At 44.4% G+C, this 17750-nt stretch overlaps 1 protein-coding gene across 2 annotated transcripts in view; it reads right to left on the bottom strand.

Moving 5' to 3' along the window:
* Window positions 1-524: 524 nt before the first annotated feature.
* Window positions 525-17750, bottom strand: part of shank3a (SH3 and multiple ankyrin repeat domains 3a) — a 133530-nt gene continuing 116304 nt past the window's right edge. The window contains exons 18-24 of one of the 2 annotated variants that reach the window (XM_029432994.1): window positions 16574-16654; window positions 16374-16397; window positions 15835-15962; window positions 15465-15570; window positions 14263-14789; window positions 12052-14156; window positions 525-3806 (exon numbers count right to left, since the gene is read on the bottom strand). In XM_029432994.1, coding sequence (XP_029288854.1) covers window positions 3236-3806; window positions 12052-14156; window positions 14263-14789; window positions 15465-15570; window positions 15835-15962; window positions 16374-16397; window positions 16574-16654 — 3542 coding nt within the window. In that variant the 3' untranslated portion in view covers window positions 525-3235. The remainder of the gene's footprint in view (window positions 3807-12051; window positions 14157-14262; window positions 14790-15464; window positions 15571-15834; window positions 15963-16373; window positions 16398-16573; window positions 16655-17750) is intronic. The other variant, XM_029432997.1, reaches the window with a different exon arrangement.

The raw sequence follows: 17750 nt of genomic DNA, 5'->3' as shown, positions 1-17750 counted from the left end.
AGCGCAACTGTCATCTGGGAATGGGTGTACAAAACAGTGACACTGCATAAGCTGTACCTACACAGTTACAGGGTGAGTTATTGTTGTCTTGCAATATAAAATGTGTCGATGGTTTCGTTCAATACCCTGTGGTAATCTGTCTGTCCGTCCGTCCGTCCGTCTGTCTCTCCCTGTGGAAAGAGCAGTACACTTTTTGAAGACTTCACTCAGTACAAAACAAGAATGCAGAACAATGATGGTCAAACTTTAGAAGATGTTTGTGTGTGTACGTGTGTGTAAGTGCGTGTTTGTGTGACACAGCCACTGCCGGGAATCTCTGGTGGTAATACAGTAAGGCTATAGTGGACTAGCTCCAAAGATGTAAACCCTGACAATCAACCATACACTCTTACTGTCACAGACATCCTCATTGTTTCTCTCTCAAACAAATACACACAGAAATGGAAACAAACAATTATTTGCGCACACACACACACACAGTCATACACACATGGTGAAGAGGAACGATCACACAGAGAGATTCGGGGAATCCAGATGCACGCATGCGCTTGGGCGATGGGTGGCTTTTATGTTAGCACCTTGTCACCTTGTTTTGTGCAAATCATCCCCTAGTTCATAGTTCAGAGTTCAAAAGTTCAAGAGTTCATAGAAAGAATAAAATCTGCTCACCTTTTCCACAGGTGGTTAACTATGCATATATGCCAAACATTCATATATAGATCTATATACTTTTTGTTTTTCAAAAATTTATATGAAATCTATCATATATACATTGCTTGTGATTTAAAAAAGAAAGAACATTTTTGTAGTTTGTTCATTTTTACAAGTGTATGTACGTTTAGAATGACAGGATATTCATTTTTTTCTGTCTTTTTTTTCTTTCTGTCACTCTAAAATTCTAATGAGTGAAAGATTTAAATATCATGTTCCACACGCTACAAAATCTACCCACAGTGTCCGAGGGTAACAAATCAACAAAGAAAGAAAAAGAAATAGAAAAAGAACAATAAACACAAAAAAGTCCAAATGAGTCTGAGGACATAGTGTAACACCGGAGTCAGAAGTAAAATAATCAGTGAGGTCACAGTGAGGCAGTGAGTGCTATTCCTACAACCCAGATACAACGTTATATTCACCACCCGTTTTTACAAACTGCTAGCATAAAAGAAAAGATAGAAAAGAAAAAAAGATGCACACAACTTCTCGCCAAGTGAAACTGCCATGGCGTACTGACTGGATGCTGCTGATGTACGGAGGTTTCCAGTGGTAATAGAGATTACCTGGCCGTCTAAAGCTATGGATAAAATGCTTTTTGTTGCGTGAATAAAACTCACTGTTTCTCACTGCCAGCAGAAGCTACTCATGAGTACAATTGTAGATTTTGTATTGTTAAAAGAAAATTCAGTAGTTTTTTTTTTTTTTTACAACCTGGGTCTTATTTTTAGAGTTCGGGCTGCCACCATTTATGATAATATTTTACTCACTAAGTAAATGGTAGAGATAGAGGGAAGCAGCGATGTTGCAAGACACTGCCAGGTTGTAAAATACTACATTTTCTTTTAGACCTTACAGAGGCGTCCCCATCCCCACAGAGAGATTTCTGCTATCTTCCATGATCATTTCCTCTTTACTGGTGATGAGAAACATCTCAGTGTTTCCTTCTACCACTGTGCCAGACCTTACGCTGCCGGGTCTGAGAGATCATCAGCGGTAACGGGGATGGACATTTTTACTAGCAGTCTAACATACAGTATTTCTCACTGTGGTGGTTTTAATTTGTCCTCACAACTAATCATTTAAATCTATAGTAATAAAACAACAGCCAACAATCTCTCCATGCTAGTGCCCCAAACTTCCATCCCTGAATGATAAACAGGCAAAACATGAAGAGCCCCCTTTTTACCGATTAGCTGTCTCATTAGGTGCTCATAACTGTACGTTGTTGTGGATAAAGTAGGATCAGAACCACGCAGGTGAGATCTGTAGCTGAAGCAGTAGGGATGGGTGTCAACTGGGGTCTGAACCTCACATTACGGGATGCCCTTTAGTATGAAGGAAGACCGTAAGAAAATAAAATCAAACATCAAACTCTCTGTCAAAGACATGATGCAACTCGTCATGCTACGGTTCAAGAAAGGGTGACCATAAGGAAAGTTGTATACCTATGACAAAAAGTTCATTTCCATATCTATATACTTTTTTTTTAAATTTCAAATATATATTTATATATATATATTTATATATATATGTATATAATTGGTAGAAATGACTAAACTATTGGTGGAATACATTTTAAGATTTCTCTCTGCCTTCTATACTAAAAACCAAAAACAGGCGCAGATTAATTTATTACATTTCCTCTTTGCAACATTGTCTTTTCTTCTGAAAGCTATATTTAGATACATATATATTATATTATATAATACCTATATATAATATTCCCTTTGGAAAACCAAAAAATTGATTATGAAAAAAGCCACGAGTGTTGGTTAAACATTCTCCCAATATAATAGATAGCACAGTCTGGGTACCAAGGCGGAGGGGTTTTTCTCCTGTGGTTTACTTGGTGGAGCTCCACCTCTGGGCTCAAAAGTCTTCGGTTTAAAAACAACAGTAGGTATAGAGAAGACAAACCTTTTCATAGTGGTGTCAGCAATATGTCCATAGTCCTGTGTTCATCATTGTTGATCTCTGTATAAATATTTTTGAAAGGCAACTGAGCTTTCTGTTTGGAACGAAAAGTCTTCCTCCTCCTCCTTTACTCAAACTGCAAAAGGCTTTCAGAGGCCTAATAGATGGAGGGATAGAGGGAGAGGAGAGGAGGGTAAACATAGTGAGAGAGAAAGTGTGGGTGTTACTAAGGGAACTGAAGCTTTCACAAATCAAACGTTTTAATTGGAGCTCATGCGATTCTCCTCGGCAAAGAAAGTCCAGAGTCGGTTTTGAGGTCTGATCTAATTGGCTGCAGGCAAGGAGGAGGGCAGACACTAAGGGCTAAATAGAGGGGGACGCATGGCTCCTCCTCTTCAGTGCAGTGCCAAGTGCAGGGTATTAATGCAGAACGGGAACATAAAAGTGTCGCTAAGGTACACAGGTAAACATTTGTGATGCAGAACATAAAAGCAGCCAGAGTAAAAGAGGAGCAGTCCCTATCTTTTCTCTCTCATCTACTCTATATCTTGCCCGTTCTATCTTCATCTTTCTCTCCATCTGTTGCTGTGTCTCAGGGCAGGGGTCAGCTCTCTAGCAGCATTTTTAGTGCTCGTTCAATGTTCATGCGGTGTCCGACTCTTGTCACTCCCAGCTCTGCAAAGTCATCCTTGGTCAGAGCTGGGAGGTGAGAGCCTTCGATCTCATGTTCCTGAAACCCGGCTCTGTGCTCCCCCAGATTGATGCTCTCCAGCCAGTCTCCAACGTCGTACTTATTCCAGAGGTGGAGGGGTTTCTGGTGGAAGGGCCGGAGGGCTAGAAGTGGTGACCCCAGCCCGGGGGAATGGGAAGGTGATGGGGACGGGGAGCGAGAGCGGGAATGGGCGCTGGAGCTCCTCATTACAAAGCGGACCTCTTTAGGCTCCTGGGGTAGACTGAGGCTAGAGGATTTGAGGATGGTTTGTGGCGGTGTAGTCGGTGAGGTTGGTCGGCCGAAGCCTGAGTATCGTCCAAGAGGGTCGCTCCTATCAGGAGAGCCTGATCCTGGGCTTGGGGTGCGTCGGGTGACAGGGTAACGGCTGCCAGGGCGGATGGTGTATGTGGTGCCATAACTTCTCTGAGAAATGGTGTGGAGCTCGCCTAGGCTGCTGAAAAGTCTGGTGGAGAAAGATAGAGAGAGGGTTTTAGGAATGTTGACAGAGAAGATGAAGGTTAACAAAGTGAAAATAAAGAAGGAGAAAAGGAGACCAAGCTTTGGGTTACATGTATTAACCGCTGTAAGTTCCTCTAAAGTTTAAGTTAGTGTAGGCTTGAGGTTAGACAAACTAAGTTAGTCTCACATCACAGCAACATCATTGCTTATCTATTTACTACTCAATCATGAATACGTCACATAGGACTTGCATCACTATTTCAAGTTATGCATTAACTATAAAAAGGAATATATGCCATAATTAATAATTTGAGACAAAGATGATAGTATATTTTCACTGACACACGTCCTACACTCCAGTTCATCTGACATCATTACTGAAAGCCTTTTTCCTCTCATGAATATAATCCAAAGGTTCCTTCTGTGCATACAATATGCTTCATGGAATTGATCAATGTGACCCACAAGCAGCAAAAGCCTTAGAATAAGATTACAGTATCAAACAGATTTAGTGTTTTACATTGAAACTGCAGATGGCACTAACCTAAAAGCACTGAATTCATATTTTACAGTACAAACACGCGCACACACACACACACACACACACACACACACACACACACACACACATTTACCTACTTTTAGACACAGTAGGCAGTTGCACTTGTCAAGAAAAAATAGCTTTTTTATATATGAGAATTATAGTATATAAAGAAAACAGAGGTGATATTTGTCACATCTGTTAAAGGACACGTGAAGGAACACAAAGCAGCATCTTTTTCCAAACCTTAGCTTCATTTAATTAAACAAATACCTATTAACTTTGAAGTGCAGCTAACACTTTTTTCAATGCAGTTAGTCAACCATTTTGGGGAATCTCAATGACCAACCAGCCCAGTCTTACCATCTGCAGCATTAATAGGAAGAATTGTACTAACAATCTGGTAATAATTCATAAGCAGTAAACAATCTGATACTGCAACACTAGTCACTCCAGTATCATCCACAAGAACAATAAAGGCTGCTTTTTACACCTGACCCTCTTTTGAAAATGAATAGTAAAAATTTTGAGGAAAAGATGGTCAGAAAGGAGAAGAAGGGTGGATTCAGTCTAACATGAAGGTTTTGTCTGGCTTGGTGCAAGCAGGGAGAAGCAGAAAGAAGAGGCCTAAATGTGATAAGAGTTGGTGCAATGGATTCTGCTTTGTTCATGCATGTTAGTGAGTGTTTATGTACAGGTATGGCACATGTTTTCCCTCTAGTGCATGTGTTTGGAAACTTTGATGTGGACTAAAGAGTGTAATGGAAGGTAACTAGGCAGCGCACAGGCTGGAAAAATGATCAGACTACAGGGAGCCGACGGATATGAGATGAGCTCCATGCGCACTTACACAGTCGTCCTGCCCTCCTGGGCGCACAGTCAGTTCTAGACCAATCAGATCAGAGCAGCAGGGCGGAGCATGCAAGGTGAGCAGAGAGAGAGCAATGGGAGAGAATGTTAGCATCACTCCATGAGACGCAGCCCGCCAACTAGACTTATAGTCTGCTTCAGCCAACTCTGCTGTCTTTCAAATGCCGTGTGAGTGCATGTGACTGAGTGTTGCTGTGAGTACGTATGTGTGTGTGTGTGTGTGTGTGTGTGTGTGTGTGTGTGTGTGTGTGTGTGTGTGTGTGTGTGTGTGTGTGTGTGTGTGTGTGTGCATGTGATGGTGTTATTGATGTATAAGCATGATAAAGACAACAGAGTAGGCTTCTGCACTGAACGGTCTGACCAGTGGGCTACATGAGAGAGAAATGAGCACACTATTCACATATCAAACACTGCACAAAAAAAAAGAAAAACAAACAAACAAATAAAAGGTGGGCACATGTCCCTTGACTTTTGTTGTTGCTTTTATACTTATTCTGAAATAATGAGGACTAAAATAAATATTCTTGTTGGCAAACACACATTTATACATGTATAGAGCAAATAGTAGTTATTCATTTATACTTGTATGTGCTGTATATAAGGGATGTGTGATTTCTAATCAACAAATCAAATTGCAAATAAATGATTGAATATATTCTGTTCTGTTTTTAGTGTGGTTTAAGAAACCTACAGTGTCCAATAAGCAAGACAGTCAGGGACCATGGCCATCCTCAACACAATCACTGAAAAGAAAAACAAAGTTATGCAAATTACATAAACAGAGAAGAACAGAAAACCAAAGAGCACAAATGAAATAAAATGGGAACCACAGGTTTCTAAACCACCCAAAGCTATGATACACAGCACGTGAACGAGGTGGATACAAGAGACACACAATACAGCAGCATGGGTGGTTTTTGAGGGGGGTTTAAATGGGGCACGATGTGGATTAGGAAAGTGATGGAGTAACATTACAGTTAAGGGTGCTGGGATGCCGATGCTACATGTGAAATGCTCCAGTAGTTGAGAGGAACAAACACAGAGATAGAGAGATCGAGCGACAGCGACAGCGAGAGAGAGCGACAGAGAGAGAGAGAGAGAGAGAGAGAGAGAGAGAGAGAGAGAGATAATGGTGTGCATGATCATCTTTGTCACAACCGAGGGCAATTAACTGTCGGGATGGATATAGTGGGGATATCAGGAGAGGATGAGCCCAATCATTGGTGAGTGTTACATGATATGTTGTATTTATTATCATGTTCACCTGGTATCCAACCAGGGATCATGATGGTGTTGAGGTACAGGCCAGTGATTAATGGCTGAATTTGTCAATGACTTCATATTTTATGGTCACCCAGGCAATGCATTGTCTTAAGCAATAAGTATGAATGAGCTTTTCAACCCAAACTATTTTGGTAACCGACGACTATTACTAATATTACAATACTGGTAAAGGGATGGAACTTTGAAACATGCCTATAGATCGTGTGCATGTGGCGTCACGCTTATTTCCCAACCCAGAATTCAGTCATGTTGGTTGGAATACATAACCAAGACGGCGGCCGTTCACATGTGAGTTGCTGCAACGCTTTGTAATTTTCTTTGTATTTAAACATCTAAGATTGAAAGAAAATGCCAATCTTGTGCGCAGTGTATAATTGTGGTCATAACGCTACTCGTGACCCAGAGAAACGGTTCTTTAGATTTCCTACAATCATCAAAAACAACGAGCATGAACAAGCACCCTGTCATCTTTCACTGGTTTGGTAAGAAGACTACCAACCCAGCCAGAAACAAAGACATTGTAAGCATCTAAGCTCTTGTATGCCTTCATTTGTGCGTTGGTTGCCCACGACGTTTGTAGCACAAGGTAGTTCACAATATCTGGATATTCAATCGGCGGTAATGAATCTAAATCCTCAATATAATCCGACGGCTTTAGCGTGTACGGGTCACGGCCGCAAATTTGGACTTTTTCTCTGAATCTTGCCTTTGCAGAGGACTCCAGAGAGTCAGAATACTTTGAAGAAGTCGGAGTTGTTGTTGTTCGCTTTAGACGCCATTGTTGATTTGTTTTCCAACCAGCATGGCATCGCACGCATACGTCACACAGTTTTGTCACGTGTTTGCACACTACCTATAATGCTTTAACAATACAGAATATTGGGGAAGTCTGATCACAACCTAGTGTTGCTGAAACCACAATACAAACCAAGGATCCAGACACAACCTACAACCACACGTTCCTTTAGGAAGTGGTCTCCGGAGGCAGAGGAGGCTCTGAGAGACTGTTTTGAGTCTACTGACTGGAGTGTCCTGCAAGAGCCACATGGTGAGGACATTGAGGGGGACTACCTGAACTTCTGTATGGATGTAGTGGTTCCCATAAAAACTGTACGCTGCTTCCCTAACAACAAACCCTGGATCACCAGCAATGTCAAGGACATCCTTAACAGGAAGAAGAGGGCATTCAAGGAGGGAGACCGGGAAGCACGTGCAGGGGGAGCTCAAGGTTCAACTGAGAGAGGCAAAGGAGGAATATACAAGGAAAGTAGAGCAGAAGCTGCGGGAAAACAACATGAGGGAGGTCTGGGACGGCATGAAAACCATCACAGGCTGCAAGAAGAAGGGCAGCAACACAACAGAAGGGGATGCTGTGAGAGCAAACCAGCTCAACCTGTTCTACAACAGGTTTGATAGCCCAGCTGTTGCAGCCAGGAGCTGCCCACCCAGCACCTCCCTACACACCTTCACCCCTGCCCTCACCTCCCCAACACCGACACCCAGGCTGCCTCCAGGGACTTTGCAACCACCCTCCCCCCATCATCACCATGGATAATGTGACACCCCTCCCCCCACCACCACCAAAGATCAGGTGAGCAGAGAGCTGAAGAGACTGCGTCCCAGTAAAGCAGCTGGCCTGGATGGAGTGTGTCCAAGGATGCTAAAGGCCTGTTCTGCTGAACTCGGGGAGCCCCTTCAGTGTATGTTCAACCTGAACTTGTGGCTGGGGAGGGTCCCAGTTCTCTGGAAGACTTCATGTCTCATCCCTGTCCCCAAAAAGAAACACCCTAGGAAACCAGATGACTTCCGGCCGGTTGCACTGACATCACACATGATGAAGACCATGGAGCGGCTGTTGCTCCATCACCTCAGACCCCAGACCTTTGATTTCTACAGCGCCTTTAACACCATCCAGCCCCTACTCCTGAGAGATAAGCTAACAGAGATGAGGGTGGACTCACATCTGGTGAGATGGATCACAGACTACCTCACAGAGAGACCACAGTACGTCAGGCTGAAAGGCTGCACGTCCGACACTATGGTCAGCAGCACTGGAGCGCCACAGGGGACGGTACTCTCCCCTGTCTTGTTCACATCTACACCTCTGACTTCCAGCACAAGTCTGAGCTCTGCCACATGCAGAAATACTCAGATGACACTGTGATCGTTGGCTGTGTCAGGAATGGACAAGAGGGGGAGTACAGGAACCTGGTGGAGGACTTTGTGAGGTGGTCCAAGTCGAACCATCGCAGCTGAACACCTCCAAGACCAAGGAGATGGTGGTGGATTTCCGAAGGATCAGGCCACACCTGCAACCTGTGTTCATCGAGGGGGTCGACGTGGAGGTGGTCAGGTCCTACAAATATCTGGGCCTGCAGCTGGACGACAAGCTGGACTGGACGGCAAATATGGACACTCTTCATAAGAAAGGGCAGAGTCGTCTGTACTTCCTGAGAAGGCTGGGGTCCTTCAAAATCTGCAAAAAACTACTGTTGATGTTCTACCAGTCTGTGGTGGCCAGCGCTCTCGTCTATGCTGTGGTGTGTTGGGGAGGAAGCGGCAAGAAGTGGGACGCTGGGCGGCTGGACAGACTGTTAGGAGGGCTGGCTCTGTAGTGGGCACAGAGCTGGACTCCCTGGTGACAGTAGCAGAGAGAAGGACCCTTGATAAACTGTCATCCATCCTGGACAACGCCCACCACCCTCTGCACAGCACATTCACCCGGCAGAAGAGCGTGTTCAGTGGCAGACTGCTGTCCCTGTCCTGCTCCACCGACAGGCTCAAGAACTCTTTTGTCCCCCTGGCCATACGACTGTACAACTCCTCTTGGTGATTGCAGGGGGATTCAGATTCAATTTCAAATCACAACAGCCTGTACTTTCACTTTCACTTTGTATTTATAACAGTTTTATTGTATTTCTAGCATTTATAACTTTATTTTACTTTTTATTCTAAGTCTTATTTGAAATGTACATTTGTAATGGCGGGAGGGGGGGGGGGGTAGATGGGTAATTGTTTAATTGTGTAAATGTTTTAAGCTACTGGATGCCTGAATTTCCCTCGGGATAAATAAAGTATCTATCTATCTATCTGTCTGTCTGTCTATCCATCCATCCATCCATCTATCCATCTAGTACATCATTCTTTAAAGCTTACACAATTGTTTCAACATTTTTAAAACGGATGGTTTAAATAAATGACATTGCTAAATTTATGGAGGTGCTGGAGATAAATTCAGCATCAAAGATGTCTGGAAGTTACAACAAGAAGGAACAGCAGACTTTGACTTTGGCAAACTACACAATTACCCCCAAGTAGAGGACTACAGTTATGGTTACAAAATTCTTCTAAGCGCCAACATTAGCATGAAAGGCCAATAACTAGTAGCCCTACACTGATCAATGCTCGAAAGACTTTCCTTCCTTATGGTGTTTTGACTATTTTAGCTGACAACTGTATGGAAACACAAAAATGTGAAGCATTTTGGTTTTAGTTGTGTGGAGTTGGTCAGCTCCTCCTGAAGATGTTAATACGATGAGGACTGCGAAAGAGTTTATTCAACATCTTCATATCTTTTAGCTCCTCTTAATCAGGAGTGAAGTGAACAAGAAAGCAACATGTTCCACCCTCCTTATTCATAAGAACATAAATGAGGAAAAGAGAAGATGAAAGGAGAAGAGTAAGGCTATAAAAAAGTCAACTGCATCTGAAGAGTGCCTACAAACTCCTGAGCTCTTTGAAAGCAACATTCTGAGATCTATATTGATAAATTACTGTGAATGAAGGACTTTCATGAACAGCTAACATCAATTAGTGTCCATTTCATTACAGCGTAAAACTACAATGGACAACCAAAATATGACAGCATTTGTTCTTCCAATCTGCCAAATCATAAAACAACAATCGAGCCAAATCCTCAATAGAACAAAGGAGAAGACGTGTATTTGACAGTTACTCCCTGTGGCACCTCTGAACTTCTGACAAGGTCAAGACTTTGTCTGGTCATCGCATCATTAACATGGCTGTTACTGCCACGATCATGAGGGGATGGTTTTAGCATGATTATCATTATAGTTCAGTCATGTTCAAATACTTCTGAAAATACATCCTCAGATCTTTGAGGTTACTGATATTACTGTAGGATGGAGGGCGACGATAAGAAGAAAACTACAGTTTCAGGTCTTATCAAATGTATATCAGTGATGGCTGCAAAGAGAGTGGATATAAGGATGTATTATGTATTATTTGAACAAGGACTCTGGGAAAAGCTGGAAGGGTAGCGGCTAGCAGGGTCAAAGGTTAGAACCCAACAGAGTGTGTGTGAGATGAGGGGAGGCTTTCAGGAAGTGCATGCCTCAAAGCCCCGTTACCTTGTTTGCACCAACAGATTATCTACTACTACTACCACACACACGCACACACACACACACACGCACGCACACACACATGCACACAGTCTACTGTATGTACTTATTAATGCAGATCACTTATCGGGAGGCCAAGGAGTACAGCTGTAACTATGGCAACAAGGAGCAATTTAGACCTATGACCAGAGGCATCAATTATAGTAATGTATACCTCTAAAACCAATGATTTGTCTTTAAATAGTACTATAGTCAAATTATTTTTAAAGCAAATTTTAGTAAGAAAGATTCCGTAAGATAATAAATCAGGTGATGCAAACAAGGCAACATATAATATTTGAAAGAAAATACATAAAGCAAAATGAATTAGAGGGTTGTTATCTTTAAATGGGATTAGTTGATAGGCTTGTTAGGAAAGATATATATGAAAAAAGCTTGAGTTTACCCTAGGGGCTATAACCTTAGGGTTTACTCTCTTCGGTGTCCTCACATCTGCAGGAATATAAAGGACTTCATTGTACCTTCAGGTATGGTGTGAAAACAAGAAACCCACAGATAATAGACAAAACAGCACTGTGCTTCACATGCTTCAGATAACCCTAGTGGCGCTGTGTGAGAAGAACGTTTGTTTTTGCCTCTTTTCTATGCTTCATATTTGCTTTTTACTTACGGGAAGCTAATGCCAGCAATGCTGGTGACCTCTGATCTCATTACGCTTACCATCACAGTGGACTGGCTTAAATATGGATTCATTTGCATGTTTTAAAATGTGAGTAAAACCGGATTATGCACAGAAATAGAATTTAAAGCTGCGGTCTTTGACTCAGTCTCGAGGTATCCCTCTTTCCAGAGAAATGCAATCAGATTGAAGACAAAAATAGAAAACATAAAATTGTTGTCTTTAAAATATCTTTTCTGTAAAAAGAAAAGAAAAAAAGCGTAATATAAAATGTTGGTAAACATGAGAACATAATCAAATATTTGTCAAGTATGACATTTAAATTCAATGTAATCCTAATTAATTTAGCTAGGCACTGGAATTGCTTCAGATTGCTAACTCCGTCTGTCTCCGCCACTATCTGAGTAAAAGATATAAATGAAACTTGAAATCATTGCTTTTAGAACCGTGCGTTCTGTTACTCAATGATGAATACAGTTTTGCAGTACATTTTTACTAGCTTTTCTCTTACCTGGCACCTGCCACAGGTGACTTTCTCCCTGGGTCAAGTGATGCTCCAAGTGGTTCCTCTCCCAGTGACCTAGTGTCTTTATTTAGCTGCTGTAGTCGTGAACTGAGCTCCCCCAAAACAGATGGTTTTGCTCCCTCATCTAAACCCAGTCCCAATCCCAGCCCACCAAGATTGCCCAAACTCCCAATACCTAGCCCCACCCCTGGCCCACGAGGCTCCACTGGGTCCCCCCACAGCTTCGACCTCCGCTGGAAGAGGTAGCGCGGCTTGGAGGGAGCTAGTCCAGTCACTGAGGCTGAACCGCCAAAGGGCATCCCAGCTCCTCCAGCAGCAGCAGCCAGGGCAGCAGCCTGTTGTTGTGATAGCAGCTCACTGTCAGAACTCTGCTTCAGCAGAGGGTCCCTGAATGTGACGGGGCCTTTACTGCCGCCTATCTGGGACTTGAGTCGGGGCTTAGGAGGCACTGGCGGCTTGTCGAGCACAAAAGTCAGCCCGTCGGCATAGGAGGTGTGCGTGGTGTGTGTGTCGGCAGGCTCGCCGCTTTCTGAGGACAATGTGGACATGCTGGATACCGTGGAGACGGTGCTGGTGGTCTCGAGATGGTGGTCTCGCTCTCTGTCGCTGGAGCTGCGTGTGTCTGCCTCCTCCACGCCTGAGTCAGCCGCAGAGCCAGACTCACCCACCGGTGGGGGCTCCAGAGGGTCAGAGGGCTTCCCTGAGACAGCTGCTGCACTGGGTGGAGGTGCCGGCTGGGGAGGCTGAGGCTGGGTGGGGGTCACAGTTGGGGTTTTTGGGGTTGAGGGAGTTTGGGGTGTTGGTGTTGTAGGGGTGGTGGCGGGTTTAGTTGGGGTTACTGGCATCCCCTGTGCCTGTGCCAGCATTCCATTAGCAAACTCATCTGGTGGTGGAACAACTCCAATGTTACGTAGCTCCTCTCTCGTTTCCTCATCACTGGAGGACAACATCGCAGGAGGCAGAGTCACTGTGTACGGATCCACATCCTCCTCTGAGCTTCCCTGAGCCAGACTCTTCTCTTGGGCTGGACTGGCAGGACGCTGAGTTTGAGGCTGGGCCTGGAGCTGGAGCTGGGCCTGGGGTTGGGTGGCCGTGGGACTGGGGGATTTAGCCTGTGGACTTGGAGACTTGCTGGGCTCTGTGGTCGTTTGGGCAGGCGTCTGTTCTAGTTGTGCACCTACCCCGACAGCCTGGCCATTACTGGTAGCATGGACCATGATAAGCCCTGCTGTTTTCTGCTGTGACGTATCCATAATACTGATTAACATACTTTTTTTATCCTCTAGTCTCTTCTCCTCCTTCCTTTCCTCTACTCTGGCCTCCATCTCTTGCCGGAAAGATACAGGAGATGGTGATGTGGCCCACTGTGGTTTGGTGGGCTGGGAAACTAAAATAGATGCTGGGGAGGAGCCAACTCCATACCCCGCTGCCTTGGCGCTTTTAGGCGAAAAAGGGGGAGTTGTGGTAGCCCCTTCCCCATGTGGAGACTCTTTGGTCGGAGTGTCAATGAACATTACACCATGGCCTGCTCGCTCCTGTTTAGTCCTAGGCTCTGGGCTGCCAGTTGGGGACTGGCTCTGGGAGGTCAGTGCTCTCTCCCTTGCGGCCAGCGCAAGAGCCAGTGGAGAGTTGGGGTCCAGGGGCTTTCCCGTGAGCGGATGGATAAAGGTGGTCCCACTAGGTGAGGGGCTCAGAGCCAAGGCAGGGGGAGGCAGCTGTCCCAGTTCTCGGGTGAGCATCCGTTCATCGATGGAGTGAGACTGAATCAGAGAGGGGGAGTCAGAGCTGATAGACGCCCCCTCCATGGTCCCGACAGAAAGGAAGACAGTGGATTTCCTCCGTTCTTCTAGGCGACGCTCACGATCTTTCACTGCTCCGGCTATTGCAGCGGCGAAGGGGCCCTTACCCTGAAACATCATCTCTCCCTGGGCACGCATACGTTCTCGCTCAGCCATCAGCTGCTGCTGGTAGTAGTCTGCACGGCTGGTGTGTGTGTGTCCATGGGTGTGTGAGTGTCGTCCTGAGGGTGAGCTTTCTCGGGAGTGGGCAGCAGCTAAGGCCAAACTGGCTTTTTCTTGTGCATCTTCCACCTGCAGTGAGACAAAGAAATTCGCCAAACATGTCAAAGTTAGAGAGTCTTTGGCAGTTAAGTAAAAAAAGTTAAAAAAAACAAACCATTCCCAAAATATAACCAACCTGAAGTTGTTTCACTAGGGGACTTTTCTTCCTCTGGGGCTTGGTGGGTGTGAACAGTCCAATACTAAATTGACCCACATTAGCATAAGGGTTGTCAATAACCCGACCCTTTCGTTTGATTCTCTCAGGTGGAGTAGCAGCAGAAGGACGGGAAATTTCTGTAGGTTCTACAGGTAGATGGGAAGAGTCCTGGAGGATTATCATGGAGCGGGCTTTCTTCTGTCTCTCTAAGTGTGTGGCCTGCCGCTGAGCGGCCTCGTAAGGCAGGTCCAAGGAGGAGGGCTTGAAGCTGGAGCGTCCTCCAGGCTCATGCCCCTGACTCTGGGTCCTAGATGGGGGAGGAGGGGGACAGAAGGCTGGGGGAGGACCAGTGTCTAAGTAGTAGGGAGGGGGAGGAGGTGCTGTTTGTGGAGGTGGAGGGATGGGATGGGGCTGTGAGTGGTCTCGGAGGCTGTCTGTCATAGAGGAACTGCGGGGAAATCTGTGCTCGGCTGCAAGGGCAGACAGCCGATCCTCCTCAGTGGCACCTGATGATGGAGGGAAGAGCACAGATCTTCTGGTGACAGGGAGTAAGCTCATGAAATAGGACCATTTTATACCAGCCTAGCATGTCCACAGCTGCTTCCTGAAAAATACACTGCAATGCATCCATCTGTAAATATGTTAACTCACACATTTAATAATGTATCAGGTGTCTCAAACCCAGCTATACAATATTGTTTTATAAAACTTGTAACTAACTATTTTTTAAAACTTATTTAGCAATTAGTTCAATACTCATTTCATTTAAAAAACAGGAAACATGTTTAATAATACAGAGTATTAATAATGTATGTGTATATCTTCTTTTTCTTCTGCTCTGCAAATCTGTTTCTGTGAATATCTAATAAGCACATTTGCACATTCTGAACATGTAATGCAATGTGAGGATATATTTGTAAATCATGTTAACATTTGTTCATCTGAATTTCTTGTCAACAGGAACGTAAATCTTTATTGATGAGGATGCAGTTGTTTCTTGTACTGCTGTCTACATGCTCTTCTTTGTGGGTGTAGTGATGCAATTTTACGGGGGGGAAAAAGAATAAAGCTTCCTTATCTTATGTTCTTTATAAGCCAATTATTCCCTTTAAGCATACTGCACATAAGATACACTATCATTCACCTTATTTGAATATGTACAGGATGGGTGATTGTTTTACCAAAAGACTTGGTCCTGGACATCCCCTTTGGTAGTGGTATGTGACCTCTCTCAATGCCTGGGTGAAGACCTCCATGTAGAGTCATCCCTTGTCTCTCAAACAGTGACTGCAGCACAGCAAAACAGAGCATTTACTGTGTTATGAGCATTATCAGTTTTAATGCCTTTAAAGCTTCATTAAAAAACTCATAAACACTTTATACAGAATACCAACAACAAAGAAGCACAAAGCAGTGCATGTGTAAATGTGTAGTCTTGCATAGCGCTGCATAGCCCAGGTGATTTTGAGTATGTTATGCATAAGATTGAGTTTGTATGTATGCCAGCAAAGTGGCATATGCTGCTTGTGTTCTGTGTGTAGGTGCACTCACACTGATCTCTGATGGTGTTATTCTCCTGCTGGTAGGCCTTTGTTTGACAGTAGCTGCTCTGTAATCTGCCTCCGAGGGCTGAGAACGCAAGATAGACTCCTGGGATGCCAACATCTCATCTAGTCTCTCTGTTGAGAAGGAAATGAGGCAGAACTAAATACTGAGACATAAGACCAGGGAAATATTGTGTCATCATCTCTGACATTGCTAACACAGTAGAGAATACAAATTGTGATTAAAAAGGCATCTCTAAAATGTTGCTATACGCTACAATGTGAGGTCCTGCTCTATGTCTATGGTATCGTACAACATCACTGCTCTATCCCAATACAAGTTCACTGTGTTTTCTTGATGGCCACTAGGGAGTGAGCACTAAGAATCGAAAGATACAGAGAGAAAGAGAAAGACGAAAGGTGGAGAAAGAGAGTCCACATATTTCAAGTGTTCTGCTCTTCAGCTCAAGATCAACGCTGCTTAAATTGACACAGCAGTGACAAATTATCTTTATGACGTTCAGAGAGGTGTCAATTCAGACTCACCTCCTCTTCTCCTCCGAGCAGAAGCTTGGTGGGAAAAAGATAGTGTCAGCAGAGGTGGGGAAATGACAAGAACAAGACAACAGAAGTAACTATTCTAAAAGTTAGGACACACCAAGTTTTATTAACAAAGGGAAAGCAGAAATGTGACAGAAAAGGAGGACGAGAGCTTGGAGTTTGCATGCCAGCTATCTGGCACTCACCCAGTTCTTCAAGCTCAGCGGTCATGGACTTAGAGCGCAGTGTCAGGGTGGTGCTGGGAGCTCTCTTGGGTGGCGGGGGAGCTGTGGAGAAAAGGCATGGTGTTGAGGATGAAGTTGAGGGGGATGAAGATCCTTTGGATTTGCGGCTTAGTGCTCTCCTGGCATCGCCCAGACGACTAGCCCATCCCGTCTTCACTGCTTTGATCTGGTCGAACTCAGACGACCTGGAGGGCCCACACTTAGCCAGGACCTTGTTCAGGTTACGGTTGGAGCCCGACTTCTTCATGTTTTGCTCTCTGTTGGTCCAATGGCTTGTAAATTTGTCAGTCTGTCTCGACTTTCACTTTTCTAATCTTTGTGCTGCAAGAATTCCTCTCTGTTGAGGAGCCCAGAGGCAGTAAATGTACAACTCAGTCCAGTCTGTAACATCCCTAGCTTTCTGAATCCTCCTATTACAAAGAGAACAACAGAATGTTTCTGCCACAATAGGCAGAATGAGTAAAAGTAGTGTGGCAAGGAGAGGGAGAAAGTCGTCCATTTTACTTTTAATAATATGCTGCCTGTCTGGAATTTAGCAGGAGTGTATCAGACAGAAATGCGCTGACACACCAGCTTCCACACACATGCATATCCTCCCACACGCGGGAACACATGCAGATACACAGAGAAAACTCCCTGAGAGAGGACATAATGACATGTGGGTAAGAGATGACAGTAAATTCAACAGCTAAGGAAAATGTTGCGCTGCAGACTTTATACCCTAAAGCCCATGGGAGCCTCCCAAACCTACTACACACCCAAGGCGACTGGGCTGTTATCGTCCCACTCAAAGCGGTAAAACACATCTAACAAATATTAGCTCAAAATGCAAACGAGTTACAGGTTACAAAAAACACTGTAATCACCCAAATAAAAATACTGTGGTCATGTATTTAAGCATGTCAGGTCTGCAGTAACAACGTAATGCCATGCAGTCGGACACAGATGATACATCCACATACAGCAGCAGTCTCTACATGCTTTAACAAACCCAAGTTTCCTATCAATACCCCACAATATAACTAGATCAGCTCACTCTATCCAAGATCGACCAGCTAGCACTACTGTGGAGCAATAGTTCTTTAAATCGCACAAATGCCCTAGTGCCTTACTAGAGCCTAACTATCCTGCTGTCGTC

Source organism: Cottoperca gobio, chromosome 6, assembly GCF_900634415.1.
Source record: "Cottoperca gobio chromosome 6, fCotGob3.1, whole genome shotgun sequence".
NCBI classification, from domain to species: Eukaryota; Metazoa; Chordata; class Actinopteri; order Perciformes; family Bovichtidae; genus Cottoperca; species Cottoperca gobio.
Note: the sequence above shows the minus strand (reverse complement) of the source record. Positions and strands in the feature narration are given on the sequence as shown.